We start from the raw sequence: 16734 nt of genomic DNA, 5'->3' as shown, positions 1-16734 counted from the left end.
AAACGTGGCTGTTCAGTTTTTTCCCTGGTAAAACCCTAGGATGAAGCAGAACTGAAGTAACTGTAAAAGAGCTCAGACACCTCGTGAACAGCTTACTGGAACAGATTAGACTGCAGGTCTGCAAAGCAGCAGGAATCTGCAGGCCCAAGCCACTCAGTTCTGCTGAGTGAAATGCACTATAATAAATAGTTCAGAAGAACCCATGGTAGAACAGCTCTGTCTGGTTTCTCTATTCTCACAGGCAAATCTACTGCAGAAGTTTAGTTAAAAGCATTCCCAGAACATCACTTCTGTGCTATCCCCTTCCCCCTACCATTTCACACAAACTACAAATATTCCTGCCTCCTTATTAGCACCCCACCACCTCCCCTTAATCCAAGCAGAGTTAACTTGAAAATATATTTGGGCAAACATTACTACAAGATGCAGTTATTAAAAAAATAACCAGGAAATGCATTTGTTCAGCTGGTATCAACAGCCACAAAAACCTTAAGCATCCAGATGTTGAACTTGAAGATGGTGATGCTCTAGTGGTCCAAATGAGTTGCTTTCACCTGCAACACAGTGCCTCACAGGACACAGTTGGTTCCATTTATTCCTACAAGCCAAATGCACAACCCTGACTTCTTCTCATAAAGATTCACCTAAGAGAAAATTGTATTCTGTATTAGCCATTGTTTATCAGAGCGAGGGTAGGGCTGTCCACAGCATGTATTAATGCAAGACTTGGTACACACAGGAAGAAAAACAAAGCACCTCATCATAGGTGGATTCCTGTGATGAAGTAGAAATGTTCTTTGGAGTTATTTGACAGAGGTATTAGGAGGTAAGGCAAGACTGGGTGCTAGGGATGTTTGTTAACAGAGGTGGCCAAAAGGCTGTGGGAAGTTACCAGCAGAAGAAAGAGTAATTCATTAGCAGACTGACTGGGGAACAGGGCCCTGTAGAAGTTAGTGGATCCAGAGGAGGGCCACAAAAATGGTCAGAGGGCTAAAGCCCCCCTCCTGTGAAGAGAGACAGAGAGCTGGGGCTGTTCAGCCTGGAGAAGGCTCTGAGGAGAGCTCCTAGTGGCCTTTTAATAATTAAAGGAGGCCTACAAGAAAGATGGAGAAAGACATCAGGGCCTGCAGTGATAGGACAAGGGACAATAGTTTGAAACTGCAAGAGGGCAGATTTAAATCATACACAAGGATGAAACAGTTGGACTCAGTGATCCTAAAGGTCTTTTCCAACCTTAACGGTTCTATGATTCTATGAAATTCTCTATAATTAGGGCAGTGGGACACTGCAACAGGTTACCCAGAGAAGTTGTGGATGCCCCACCCCTGGAAGGGTTCAAGGCCAGGTTGGATGGGGCTTTGAGCAACCTGGCCTTGTGGGAGCTGTCCCTGCTCATGGCAGGGGCTGGAACTACATGATCTTCATTCCAACCCAAACCATCTTGTAATTCTAAGTACCAAGAAAGGTTAAGTCTTCAAAACAGAGGCAAGATAGAGCATGGAGTAAAATTTCTTAGAAAAGAGACTTTAAATGCTTATTTCCAGCTCTCATAATTAGTAAACTCATTGCATTATCCACTAATTGTCCATTATCTTTTACCAGTGCACCTTACATTTCCTCTGCAGTGTGTCAGTGGTTAATTAATTTACTTCATGATAAAAACATTTCAGAATTTAAACATGGAAAGAATGGCAATTAATTTCTCTTTTGGGATACCATTCTGGGTTTTCTGCACATTCATGCAAATGCCACATTCATTTATAACATAAGACAATGAATGAAAAACCTTACACTTTTTAAATAATCATTGAGAAATCAATTCTGGAGTAGACCAAAACTTGTGCTAATTTCACAGTTTTAAGCAATAATAAATTAATTATTTATCCAGTAGTATTTGAAACTGAGATAAGTTTACTTGAATATCTGAAGTCTGTTTCTTGCAAAAGGAAAAAGCTTTGTTTAACCATACTATAACTTTCAACCTAAAACTGATCCATAATGAATCAAATACTAATTTCCAAAAATCCATTATTGCATTATATGACATGAAGATCTATGATTTGGGTTCATTACAATACATATTTCCATACAGCATTTTAAAAAACAAAACACTGGTAAATTAAATTTTACAATAAATTATTAATTTTCAAATGCATAGGCCAGAAAGTAGTAAGCATGGAAACAGAGGGTTAATAGCAACAAAGTTTAGCAAACAGCAAGATATTGCAGCTACCACAAATCCCAGAGACTGAATATAACTGACAATCCTACACTCTGTAATAAAAATGTGAAAGATCCACAAACTATTTGTAATCATTTACAGTGTTCTAGGTCCATACGACAATTCATATAAAACACTACCAAAGTAATAGGATATTGCAATTGTTTTCTATAATAGAAAGTTACAATTTATTTTTAAAAATACAACCAAAATAGAGTTTTCCAATTTAGCCAGGTTTCAAGACATTTATAGTGACTTCTTTATACAACAGCAAGACAACTACAGTGACACTGTATTGCTTACACTGGAACTGATGTACTAGCAAACCACAGCGGCTGAACAAAATGAACAGACCAGTTTCAAAAAGAACAGACTGACTTTCACTGGCACTCAAGATCACATGACAAGAATAGATGGGTGGACAGATAGGTTTGTAACTACAGAAGGTATTGCAGTGAAGGTACTCTTGGAAAAAGTTTTAAATATAACAATTATTTGCACTAGGAACTTTAGCAGTATGAAACAAGCAACCTAAACCCACATACACGTGTGCAACGTACAGTTTCATGAAAAATATTTGAACTAGTAAGCCTATTATGTGTAACAGTACTATAATCTTTAAATTATAGGATTCTAAAATGTATAAAATTGTTTTTCCTTTCATGTGATTTATATTAAAATGATTTTTCTTGCTTTTAACATTGAAAATTTTAAAGCTATTGAAACTAAACTTATCCTTTCATTGGCAAAGAGTTTTTGGCTGGTAAATGCCACAATTTGGTTAAATCCTGACTGGCTCTGAAAACTGTCAAGGCTTGTAAAGATCAGAAAGTTGACAAGTAATTTAAAGGCAAAAAGAAATCACAAAAACAATGAGATATTTTAACATCCATTGCGGAGAAAGCTTCAATACTCACACTTTTGTTATTGTATTGACAGGGGTACTGACAGAACCCAGTAATATTAGCCAGTCTGTCATTCAGTACCAAAGAATATTCATTCACAAGACTATAAATGACAATAAATCACACAGGTGGTAATGTGAGATCATGTAATCATAAAAAATAACCGTTAGAAACACTAAGGGCCTCAGTTGAAGGTAACTTGATACATTTAATTTAACTTAGAAGCAGTTATCTTAAAGTAACCAAAACAAAACCATAACTCCATGGTTTGGTTTTTCCATGAGCTGTTGCATTGTTTTTAGATGACTGTAATGTTTAACATGAATAAGGAAAAACCATGTTGATTCCTGTATTTACCTGTTTTAAAGCTCCCATTCCTGAGAAAACCCTGTTATGCCTCATTCCTTATCAAAAGGATGAATTTATAGTTTAAGAATGATTAATGAAATAATTAATGAAGGTCTTGCTGAGCACTTTGAGCAAAGTGAGTAACACTGAAACAACAACCTCCTGTATGGGATGTGTCTTTTAGATCATCAGAAAGACAAAAGAGATTACTTGGGAGGCAGCACAGATCAGCTGCACACTACCTTTATATCAACTTTGAAAAGTTATTATTATAAAAATGTAAAACTGGGGGGGGAAAGGTCACTTACCAGTAGCCAGAGCTGTTTGCTATGCATTGTATGTATGCACTTTGGCTCTTTAGAGGTCCAAATGTCAGAGGTATCCAAGATCATAAAATGCAGGGGTTTTTTGGCCCTCACAATATACACATGCCTGAATTTAAACAACCTGATGTGAAACACGACCAAGGTTTCTGTGCTTATGAGTTAACACATCCTAAGCAAGTAGTCTTGACCCAGAAGTCCGTGGTAGTGGCAGTTACTGAAGTTAACTTGTATTCAAACAGACTAGGGCACGAAGAGGAAACAAGGACAGGAATCCAGAGAAAATCAGGTTCTGAGGACATCCCCTCCAAAACAGTGCTCCAATTAAAAAAAAAGAAAAAAGGAAAAAGAAAAAAAATGAAAAAAAGACATATACTAGCTATGGAAAGGCAGCTAAATACCCATCAAGGACTGCAACAACCTTGCTAGGGCATACAGAGATGCAGGAAGGAACGCTAAGGCTCACACAGAACTAAAACTGGCCAAAGATGTCAAGAATAACAAGAAAGGTTTCTACAGATATGTGAGTAGTAAGCAGAAGCACAGGGAAGATCCAGACCCATTGCCTAACTGGGAAGGGACACTACTCACTAGTCATGCTGATAAGGCAGAGGTTCTCAATATCTTTTTTACTTCCATCTTTACCAGCATAGCTGGACCACAGAGTACTGGATCAAGTATCTACAACAATGCATGTGTCAACCCACCAGTAGGTGAATAGCTTGTCTGCAGCCTCTTGCAAGGGCTCAACCCACAGAAATCCATGGGCTCAGAAGAAATCCACCCTAGACTATTAAGGGAAGTGGCTGACATTGGTGCAAGGTCACTCTCTATAAGGAGTCTTGAAGATCTTGATATAACAAAGACATTTCTTGTGCTGAGAGCAATCAATCCCTGCAAAATGAGATTGGACAGGGTACTAGATAGTCTCTTCTAGGGTCCTGTTCCCATGAAAGGTTGGAATGAAAGATCTTTCAAGGTCCCTTCAAGCCATAACGATGGCTGAACTGAGGGATTCAATTGCTAGAAATCTACACCTGTAGGTACTGTGGTATTTTCTAAGCTGTTTTCTAAGCTGGACAGCACCACATGAGAGGCTGCATCAACTGAATCTTTCGGTCAGCTGTAAACAAAGAACTGCATATCACACCTGAGGCTCAGGCTGTGGAGTGAAAGATTTCTTCAAGGATGTGAAAGACTTGCACAGTATACTGCATTTAGAAGGAAAGCAGGTTTTTACTTCCATCCTACTATTACCTGGGTTTCATGAATCTGGAGAATATTAGAGTAAAACACTTCCAAGAGTAGGGGAATGCCTGGAAATCTACCTCCAATATATTCAGGAATAATATGTTGTCAGTTTCCTTTAAACTTTTAATGTAGAGAACAGTAAATCTCCTGTGCCTGCTAGGGCCAGAAGTGGGTTAGGGAGAGCAAGGTACTAGAAAGCAGGGCCAGAATTTCTGAGGAGAGCTGAATTGGAGAATGATCTACAGCCCATCTGCAACTTGGTTGTACAGATCAAAAATGGGCCTCTAACCCTGGGGAGAGAACAAGCACAGCAGGTTGGCAGCAACATTCTTTCATATTTCCATTAACTCTGCTGATGAGATGCACACCTCCTGAGACACAGGATAGTCCTCATACTGCTCTCCAGTGAACACAGATAAAGAACTTGAGTCCTACAGCCTTCAAAAGGTGGAACGTGAGAAGAGCTCAGCTGCCATGGACAGTTCCAACACTGAATGCTGTCCTCCAGCAAGTAAGTGCCAAGGCACAGCAAAGGGGGTTGTTCCATGCCATCAGGGGTCCTGAGCACTAAGTGCTTTGATCTGTGGGATTGGATATGACCAATCATGTAGTATGGTCTTCCACAACATTCTTCTTTCTAACCTTGAGAGATGGATTCCATGGGTGCACTCTTAGATGGATGAGAAAGTAGATGGATGAGAAAGTAGATGGGTGGTCGCAACCAGAGGGTAGTGTTCAATCTCTCAGAGTCCCAATGGACATCAGCAACAAGTGGTGTCCCTCAGGGGTCCATACCAAGACCAGTGTTATTATCTTCATTAATGATATAGATGAAGAGATTGAGTGCACCCTCAGCAGATTTGCTGATGACACCAAGCTGAGTGGTGCTGTTGACACACCTGAAGAACAGGAGATGCCATCCAGAGGGACCTGGACAAGCTTGAGAAATGGGTCCATGGGAATCTCATGAGGTTTAACAAGACCAAATGCAAGGTGCTGCACCTGGGTTGGGGGCACCCCTTGGTATCAGCACAGATTGGGGGATGAACAGATGGAGAACAGCCCTGCCCAGAAGGACTTGGGGGTGCTGGTGGGTGAGAGGCTGGACATGACTCAGCCATGTGCACCCACAGCCCAGAGAGCCAAATGTGTCCTGGGCTGCATCCAAAGCAGCGTGGGCAGCAGGGCCAGGGAGGGGATGCTGCCCCTCTGTTCCTCTGAGACCCCACCTGCAGTGCTGCATCCAGCTCTGGGGTACCCAGCACAGGGAGGACATCAACCTGTTGAAAAAAGTTCAGAGGAGGCCACCATAGGAGCAGCTCTCCTATGGGGAAAGGCCGAGAGAACTGGGATTGTTCAGCCTGGAAAACAGAAGGCTTAGGGTGACCTAACTGCAGCCTTCCAGTACCTGAAGGGAGCCTACAAGAAAGATGGAGAGAGACTATTTATTAAAGACAGGACAAAGGGGAATGGCTTCAAACTGAAAGAGAGCAGGTTTAGATAAGATATTGGCAAGAAATTCTTTACTGTGAGGGTGGTGAGGGACTGGAACAGGTTGCCCAGAAAAGCTATGAATGCCCCATTCCTGGATGCATTCAAGACCAGGTTGAGTGGGGCTCTGAGCAACCTGGTCTAGTGGAAGATGTCCCTGTCCATACAGGTGGTTGGAACTAGATGATCTTTAAGGCCTCTTCCAACCCCAACCATCATCTGATTCTGCGATTCTATGATACAGTCTCCAATTACGGAGCTTGGGTAGAGGAAGATCCAAGCAGCTCAGTTAGTGGAATTGAGAAGAACACAGAAAGTCAGTTTCAGAGGTAGTTCTGAAATTCTTTTTGTCTGGTGGCAATCCTCAGGTGCTGACAAAAACTACAGAACTCAAGAACTACAGAACCCAAGCATTATCTAGTAGTCTCTTGGTATTAGGGTGGCCTTGGAACTGCCACTGCAGAGTGGGCAAAGGCCCCCATTTAACCTGATCTTCTGGCTAAGCAATTTCTGGTGCAACCATGTGTTTCTTGATTGGGTGAGGCTCTTCCTCACTCAATTTTGCCAGAGAAAGAAAGGGGTCACACTAAATAGAACTCATCCTTGACCCAAGATTCAGATAATCCTAAATGCTAATGTCTAAAGAAGACCACCACTTTCACTAGCGTACTTCTCTCATTTTAAGCAACAGGAAATAAATGTGCCAGGGATGCATAATTTCCTGTTGCAAAAGGAAGCAAGAAGCAACCACATGTCAGTGTTACTTGTCAAGTGAGTCACATCCTCAAGACAGAAAAACATTGAAACTCATCCTTAGATGGAGCTATGGAGTATGATTCAGGCAACATGTATGGAGTATCTAGACACATTCCTAATGCGGAAAGGAAAAGAAGCAGAGGCTATGCTCTCATACAGAAGGGCACTGCATTTGACAGACTCAAATTTGAAAAGTAATCATTCAGGACTGGTTGGAAAAGAGAACTACATACCCAAGGGCTAACAATAACAAAAAATAAAGCCACGGACACAAATTAAGAGGCATCTAGAATGCCTCCATTACTGGGCACTGAGTATGAAAGAGGGAGGGGTAGGGTGAAAAAGGTCTGAGACCAGAAAAAGCAGGAGTATGCTGTCTTTGAATGCCTGCAGTATACACTTGTCTGTTAGTTTTTCATAGTATAAAACAGCTGATGTCTACCACATTATTGCTACAATACAATATTCTGTTGCATCTGTAAAACAGTCACTTCTCTTTGCTGCTTCACTTTTGATCAACTGCATCAATGTTAACACCAGAATATTTTAAAATGTGAACTTCCTCTACTTTCCCTGCACTTGTAATGGTATCCAGTGTTTAATCCAGTGTTTAATTGTTAAGAAACAAATCTCTCTTCAAAACAACAGCCAAAACTAAGTTGGGTATTGTCTGCATGGAAACTGGCCTTTTCAGGATGTTTGATCATGTATTTTCTATTTGATACGTGAGAAAGAATTAGTAGCAAAACACTGAAAACAAAACTCAGAGAGGAAAGTTAATTTATTTGTCTAGAACATCAAACTAAGTTGAGATACCTTAGTTCAGTCAAAGCTTCTGCAGTTTCCTCGTAAGCCTGGACTTCATAAACAAATATTCCAAGTCCGTCTATCTACAAAAATAGGATGGACAATTCTTGACTTTCTTCAGTTATCAAGTTAATTTACAAGTCCTTGAAGACAGATGAAGAACAGGAAGTGATCCTATATCCCAATACACTCCACCATGTTTCCCAAGTGTACTGGAAAGGAGGAATATGAGCCTTCTTTGGAAAGGTGCACTGGAAGGCTTATTACCATCTCTTGGAGACAGGGTATGCATTTACATCACCATGATTGCCATGGTACAGAATCCTGGACTGCTGCTTTTATACGGCATGACCGATGATCTGAGAGTTGTAGTCTGCTGTCTCCATTCGCAGAATGTACGGGATGATGCTATCGATCTGAACGTTTCCAATTAGTCCTGCAAAGAACAGCTCTTCAGTGATGGCAGCACTCATCAGCCTAAGAGCAGGCAATCGGAGAAGAAGTCTAGATAGTCTGGAAAATAAGTTTGGTGAAAAGTGTTACTTAGCAGATCACACATTTTAGTGTTACTCTCCATGATGTTATTAGTAATAGAAGAGGAAAAAACTGACAATGGACACTACTGGTCAAAATTTGCTATATCTGGTTCATAAAAGGCTTAAATACCTAAATCAGTAGAGCATTAAATTTATGTTTAGTCATGTCTTGAACAGCACAAAAATGTGAGGTTGCCTGTCAATGACAGGTACTATATATAATGTTTGGATTTAGGACTAAATGAGGAAATAGTCCAAATACATGCAATTCAAATTGAACGTTACTAATATTTATTTCTGATATTTAATTTTAGAAATTAATAATGAGATGACAAATAATACTCATCATTTGTATGACCACATGCATAATATTTCAAGTGTTCTAAAGGTAATTTCTTAACTTTAAGGAGGTAAGAAGAAAATGTACATTTTTATTACATGAAATACTGTACAAATCAGTATCACCAATGACTCTGAAAAGAGAATCAATCAAGTAAGCATCTAAGATTACAGACCTGTAAGTATCATCCGGATATGCCTTTGTTACATAGTCTTGGAACTCCATGTAAGCTTTTTCTTGAAATTTCTCAATCTGTACCACATTTTCTAGACCTGGGTGATCTGAAAAAAAAAAACCTCTTCTTTGTTATACCTGTTCTACAGAAAATGAACTAAAATCCATACAGATTATCCAGTTGCCAACATACTGAAGTCATTATGTGGTACCTGCAGCAACTTCAGTTTTAGTGGTAGACACTACTTTACCTCCTTATATTTCTCTTTCTTTACATTTACACATTTTACTTAATTTTCCATAAATAAAATCAGACATTTTAAAGGGTTCAAATAAATCCAGTGCTTGAAATGTTGTTCAACCTACTACAAATGTTTACATTAATCTTGATGACACAACTCTGTTCTCTGTAGCAGTAAAACAGGATTGTTTCAACGCACTGACATTTTCTGGAACACTGGATGCACAAATAATATTTAGGTGAAAAGTGAAGGATAAAATTAAGATCAGTGGAAGAAGCAGAATAAAAAGCTGTGAACTGTCTGTTTCCTAAAACATGTAGAAAACAGCACTGAATCATAGAATACACTGAGTTAGAAGGGACCCATCAGGATCATCTGTGTCCAGCTCCTGAGCCTGCGCAGGACACCCCAAGAATCACACCACGTGCCTGAGAGCACTGTCCAAATGCTTTTTGAACTCAGGCTTGTATGCAGCAGATTGTTCTTTTTCAACTATTTGGTGCAAAAATTTCAAGTGTGCTAATCCTAATTTTTAGCAGTGATTTGAACACTTGAAATGTAAGTGTTGCTAAAATGGAAAGCACATCAACCTAACTGTCAAGTCACTTTCAGAAATTATTATCCAGTAATTCTGAACTCTCTACATGGTCTGTAATTTTATTATCCATCTATCTATCTGAATGCAAAAATTTTACTATCCTAGTAGCATGACAAATCACGTAGATGAAGAGTTAGTATTGACATGCAAAACGCACCACTTCATGGCACTGCTTTTGGAGCCATGTCAGGAACAAAGCAAGAAGTGAACTGCTGGGAAAAGTAGTTTGAAAACCACTGTTCATACACTTGCAGCCATTTAGAAAGATGTCAGGTCTTCTTGGCACACTCTTTCCACTAATCTCTTTGCCCAAGGCTGTCTTGTGGCAATCAAACAGCTGGCTTGGCACAGCTGAATCACCAGGGCCTACTAAAGCATAGGTTCTTACCTTAGGGCTCTGGTGCATGCACAGCCCAGCTCCATCCTGCAGCAGAGCAGTAAAATCCCTACAATTATAATTTCTGGCTTGTGAGTCATTGCCAGGACATCCCTTCTGTTCAAGCAACTAAACATAACTTTCACATGTATGAAGATTTTGTTACACGGCTCACAGTATCAAGAGTACTGACAACACATTGCCATTAAAGCAGCTACTCATTAGTAATGTGAATTTGAAAACATCAGCTAAAGAAAATTTCTCTCAATCATGTGACTGGACAAGACTTTTCCCAAGATATTTTTCCTTCTACCTTTTGTGTTGTCAAATATAATTGGAAGGAGACAAATAAACCTCATTTGTTTACGTATTTACATAAACAAATATGTAAATACTACTTTGCAAGTGAAAGGTTCCTAGAGAAGTATTTTTAGGTGTCTAACGGGACTGATTTTTCCATGCAGGCCAGAGAATTCTATCACAAATCCTAGTGGACATCATTCTAGAAAAATGGACTTGAGGTATTCGCCCATAATTTTGTTTCTTTCCTGGAGCAACCCCTACCAGTTCTCAGTATAGGAATGTCATGAAAGGACTATTTTGGGGTTACATCTCCTGCAAGCATTATCTACTAAAATTAAACCAGCAAACACCCTCCTACCATCCATTTAAAGAAGACTCTTCTGTAATAGTTGTGTATTTGCAACTGTTCAGTCCTCAGCAGAAAAAAACCTGCAAACATTTTCAAGCATGCTTAATATTGCGTTTAAACTCGGCGGGTTTAATGGTGAGTCCTGCTTATCAGCAAACTGAAACTGTTTCAGTGATACAGTGAACTGTACAAGCGAACACATAAAACCATGCAAGACTCTCCTACTCATGAGGACAGACAGCAGGATTATGTTTTATAGTGAAAACACTCAGGATCTGATTTTCCTTAGTGATCCACAATACAAGAATATCACAATAGGAATATCCTCTGGAAATTTATCATCTTTCCTGAAGGGTTCTGACTCTACTTATGCCACCTCTTATTTGCAAGAATGTCTTTCATCTCAGAAGTCTTCCATTACTGCTATATATATATATACATAGGTAGCAATGGAAGATATGCAGGATTTTGTTTGTGCACTTAGATGAATACCATGAATTCCTGCTGATGCTGCCACTTTTACTGGGAGTTGTAGATACTACGTATAGAAAAGATCATGCAAATCTGAGGGAAACGGTAAAGCAAGAACCTCACAATATATAAATTCTATATATTAGAAAACCTGCTTAAAATTTACATTTTGGAAGTGTCCAAGTTCCAAAAGATTTCCTCACATCAACTAATTTTTCTGTGAAAGGGTGAACTGCAACTGGAAGGTAAAACAAAGTTCTTCTTGCATCTAGTAAGTCTGCAGAACTGACAAGAACCAAATACCCAGATCTCCTCCATGTCCTACACTACTGAAAGGGGGCAGGTCACTAAGATTCTGTTGGCATTTTCACATCTGCTCCAATCTTTTCTACAGGACATCAGCATCTACAAAAGGCAGAGCAACAAGGATTAAAGAAGCTGCTGGTGCTTTTTAAACCTTCTCATGCAAAATGGAGTAACTGAAGATATACTTTCTAAATGTGGCAGTGAAAGATTCTTGGAGATAGAGAAGTACTTGAGATTTGTACATTTTTCTTTCATTAAAAGACTTGGGTTTGACTTTATATTAAATCCCAGTTCTGAATGATCAATCTAAGGCCTGCAGGATGCTGATACAATACCTGAATGCCTTTTGTGAAAAGTTAATTCTACAACTTTCAAATAAAGAAAATTAATTTTGCAACTTTCTGCAGTCCAGGCATATGGGTTACAGAGTCTGATTACTCACTAAATATCTACCATAACCTTTCCTCCATATTGTAAACTAATCACCCAGAAGGAAAGTAGTTATATGACCTGCACTGTCTAATGTATGTCCATTAATGCTACTGAGAGTACATTAAGCAAATACTGTTTAGAGGACAGAAATAATAACATAAGTGAATGTTTGTGGCGTTCATTCACCAGAAATGCTATATGCATTGTCTGTGTGGACAATGTGTGGAGGGAGATGATGTTTCTGTAATTCTGAATGTGAGGACTGCTGCCCAGATAGTCTTTCATATATTAAAATCCCAACTTCAATCTGTCTCATCTGGATGTACTTCAGAAATTTAAACTACAGGTCTTCAGAAAATGGACCCCAGAAAGGAGGCACAGAATTAAAAGCAATAAATAAATAAATTAAAAGAAAAAAAACCAAAACAACCAAAAACCCAAACCCAAACCAACAAAAAGCATGAGTGACAGAACCAAGAATAAAAATCTACAAATAAAAAGAATAGAAGTCCCCCCCCCCATCCCCAAAGCAACATTCAACTGTTTACATTAGAAGATAACCCTCCTCTTCCTACAGTCCTTACACACCTTCCAAGATTCCTCAACAAATGAGGCAGTAACTGCATATAATGAAACAGTTATATGGCAACAATTAGCACAGATTAAAATTTTACATTTGGATTAATTACGTACCAGGACTGAAGAGGACGATTGCTTTCAAATATGCATATTCATATCCATCTAGACACAGCTTAACCATGCTGTTACAAAACTCTTGCAATTTGAAGACATGCTCCATTACTAGTCTTCCTCTGTCTGTTGGCAGCTTATCTAAATCAAGACACACATAAATGAAAAAACCCAAGTCAACACACATGCAAAAAACCTGGTCACACTGGAATTTTAAAAAGAATTCTTTTATTAAATTCAAACAATGGGAAATCTCCGCCATCTATAAATTCCTATTTGGTCTGAATAATCCTGACACCAACAATTATGGACTTTTTTTCCCCCCTCTTCCAATTAGGGCTTTTCCTGACACTAATGCTTTCAGTAATCAGGCATGGACTAAAGCTTGAAATGATCAAGGAAGGAAGAGACTACTTATAAGTAAAGCATACACTGCTACTGCAGACCTGTGCTCTGTGTCTAAGGATCTGGTACCACATGGTAGGATAGTGTACATGAGTTATTTTAGTCAAAGACTGTGCTGCTGCTGGGAAAGGGGTACTATACACCTTCCCTGATTTGCACTGAGGGGAATGTGGTTGGTGCAGAGCTGTTCCCCGTGAGTCAGCAATAGCAAAGCAGCCTGAAAATCCCGTTCCCTCCATAACCCATCAAATTAAGAGTCCCTAGACCCCAGAAACTTGGTATCTCTTGGAGATACTGCAGCTGGCATCCTGCACAACTGGTTCTTGCAGTCAACCTGAATTCCCAATTTAAATAGTAGAAATATGCATTTGTAAAGACTAATTACTACAATACCCTTTTGGTAAATACTTCAAATATTACATAGACCAAAATTTCCAGATTCCATTTGTATCTGTCCTAGAGACAATCACAGATTTGTTAGTATCTTTAGCTGATCTAGTACATCTCACTATTTGATCAGTTTGTTTTAAACTATCGTTATTTATAAGAGGATCTTGTGGATATTTTTAAATCATGAAAACCCCTCAGAAATAATCCTTTAATTACCTTATCATAAAAGAAGATGAAAAATCTATAGTCTGGTGGGCTGTTTTTCTCCCGTTTATCAATCTGCATTTGCATAGCATCAACAACAATGAATTTTCATACCCCTAACAGCAAACAACTCAAAAATTTAGTTAAATCTGAAAATGCTTAGATTTTTGTATGTACATCGAAGTCCCTGCAAGAATATTTCTCTGCCTGTTTTTAAGGGTTCTTACATACATCTACCTTAAAAATAATGTGTTATGACTGAACAGATGAAGACTATACTATTATTGACTGGTTAGTTTTTAGTGCTGACAACCTTGTGAGTGTCCACAAGCACACAAAGCTTAGCTAAAAGACTCCCCTCGTGCTCAGAAGAACAGAATTAAAGAGGCCAACTGACATCTTTCATTTGAATGAAAAATATGCCAAAGATACAGCACATAGGATTAACAAGGAACAAAGTGTACTTAGTGAAGATCTGTCGAAGACTTGCACGTAGACTAAAACTAATACACAGAAGTCAACAAGCCAAGTTATGTAAAGGAACTGCATCACTAAGTTGGCATTCAGCTGCTTTGTGTCACAGCTATGAAGAGCAAGGACAGGTGGGTCATTCTTTACTTTGTATCCTTCATACAGAGGAACCATATTCACACTACTCTTGTGTTCTTAACACTGATGCTGCCCAAAATATTCCTAATTTGGGCTGATGGTATTAACAGGACTGCATAACACTATTAGAAATTACAGCACACAATAAAAACACCCTCAGCAAATGCTAATCTCTATTAGGTAGACAGATTATATATATATACAAAACTAAAAATAGTGTGTATATCTTTTTTCATTTGGAGGTAAATATTAGCATAGCTGACTTTTGCAAAATTACTAAAAAATTCCATCTTGTGGACTGTAGTTGCTAGTATCATTTTCTTTCAATACTAACATGAAATTCTTTAAACAGTAAATTTACATTAACAACTGAAGGATAAATAAAAAGCTTCTGTGCAGTTCAAAACTTAAAAAATATCAAGTAATTCCCCAAGTCTGGCATGTGCATATTATACACCTTACCTTGTTGTAAACTGCCTTGAAGGTGATTAACAAATGCAGCTAAGATCGTTGCCACATTCATAACTTGTGAGCATTGTGCTAGACCAAGTGTAAAAAGTTCATTCCAGCAGGCTTTTACTAATGATATGCTGTTATCCTGTCTATTAAAAAGCACAGTAATTTAGTAAAACCAGCTATTTGCATTCACACTTTTTTTTAATTTGAAGAACACTTCATAAAACATTAATCTAATTCAATCATTACAACTAATACCAAAATGAAGTTCTGCATCATTTTTCTTTGCATGCTAGAATTAAAATACCTGGTTTAAAGTGACTTTTGTGAAGCAATAAATTTTTGCTTAAATGACCTAAAAGGAGATAGATTTCTATCACAAAAGCAAGCTGAAGTTGCAGTAAATGACAACTGTCTCAGTGTACTCCATCATGCTAGTTTTCTTAGGATTTAGAACAACATTTATATGCATGGACAAAAAAAGATTGCACTGTTCCCGTATTGTGGATGTAGAAGTGACTCAAAGGCCTTTTTTTTTTTCACTTGAAAACTGACAGGTTGGTATAACTTTTTAATTAAAGATACAGGTGAAATGGAACATGTGTGATCAAGCTTCTGAGCTTCCTGATTGCTACTTTCTGCATCCCTTTCAAGTTTGGAATAAAGTTTGAAATATGGACTTCAAAGCAGAAATACCAGTCATAAGGATTTCTTTGCTGTAGCTTAAAATTAAATATATCAATTCATATTCAGCCACTTCTGTATTAGTAACCTAACTTTCAGTAATGCCAAGCATCTCTAACTCACAGAGCTTAACAAGAGCTCAGTACCTCAGAAAGCAAATCCTACCAGAGAGGAGTCAAATTCAGGTACCAGGTTTCACAGTTTTCGCCATTGAATATAAATAATGGAAATTTAAAAGAAGTACAAGATCTATCAAAGAAGAAGAGCATATTAAAGCTAGGATTTCAACTACAAAAATACAGTGGAATGGATTTTTGCAAGGATGTTGATGTAATATTCCAGAACATTCCTGATGATTTACTGCAATACTAAGATGCCAAATGACAGGTGAACACAGACTTGTCCTTAACTGGATTTCAGAGAGCTTACTGAGAGCAGTATTTTTTACTATGATCAAGTTCTTATTATGGTAGACATGATCCAGCACATGCAGCTTCTGCACTTATTTGTCACATCTTCATTCATCTCCTTTAACATAGTCCAAGGGACTCTGCTGAGCACCACTGAAAACAGGGTGTGCTGGCTACGCATCTGATACGTGTGTGTAGATAAACATATCATCTAGAGCATCTTTATGGCTGATCAAACTTAGACCAAAACCACTTCTTAAGTTTGCTTAAGCAGCCTCACAAAACTAAGAGGCTGTAACCGGCTTGGTGAACGTTGCAGTAGGAAACTCTCTTGTGTACAAAGATGCCTGTGTAGGAAGAGGAACTCATCAGTACCTGGCATCATTAACTACATCATTAGGTCAAAGTTAGCTATCCTGCTGTGACTAAAGGAGAGTGTTGCCCAAGGGAGGAAACAACCTAGGTACAATTATCCATCTTCCTTACAAAACCATTACCCATCATGCTCCATGAATTTCCCTTCAGTTTAAAAGTGAAATGAGTCACCCTTCTAAACGTCAAAATTATAGGATATAATGTGCTCAAACTATAAAGGCTGCATTAATTTCAAATAAATCTCCACTTGAACATAGTTTGCATTTTAAGCACTTCAAAGGA

At 38.5% G+C, this 16734-nt stretch overlaps 1 protein-coding gene across 9 annotated transcripts in view; it reads right to left on the bottom strand.

Annotated features, from left to right (window-relative positions):
- Positions 1–359: 359 nt before the first annotated feature.
- Positions 360–16734, bottom strand: part of NR2C1 (nuclear receptor subfamily 2 group C member 1) — a 62274-nt gene continuing 45899 nt past the window's right edge. For 8 of the 9 annotated variants that reach the window (XM_082279705.1, XM_082279708.1, XM_082279701.1 and 5 more), the window contains 4 exons: positions 14990–15129; positions 12923–13060; positions 9154–9259; positions 8059–8615 (listed from right to left, as the gene is read on the bottom strand). In XM_082279705.1, coding sequence (XP_082135831.1) covers positions 8441–8615; positions 9154–9259; positions 12923–13060; positions 14990–15129 — 559 coding nt within the window. In that variant the 3' untranslated portion in view covers positions 8059–8440. Of the gene's footprint in view, positions 645–8058; positions 8616–9153; positions 9260–12922; positions 13061–14989; positions 15130–16734 lie in introns of those variants that run through there. The other variant, XR_014226325.1, reaches the window with a different exon arrangement.

The sequence above is a fragment of the Coloeus monedula genome (assembly GCF_965178545.1).
Source record: "Coloeus monedula genome assembly, chromosome: 4".
NCBI lineage: Eukaryota > Metazoa > Chordata > Aves > Passeriformes > Corvidae > Coloeus > Coloeus monedula.
This window is presented reverse-complemented; position numbering and strand designations above follow the sequence as displayed.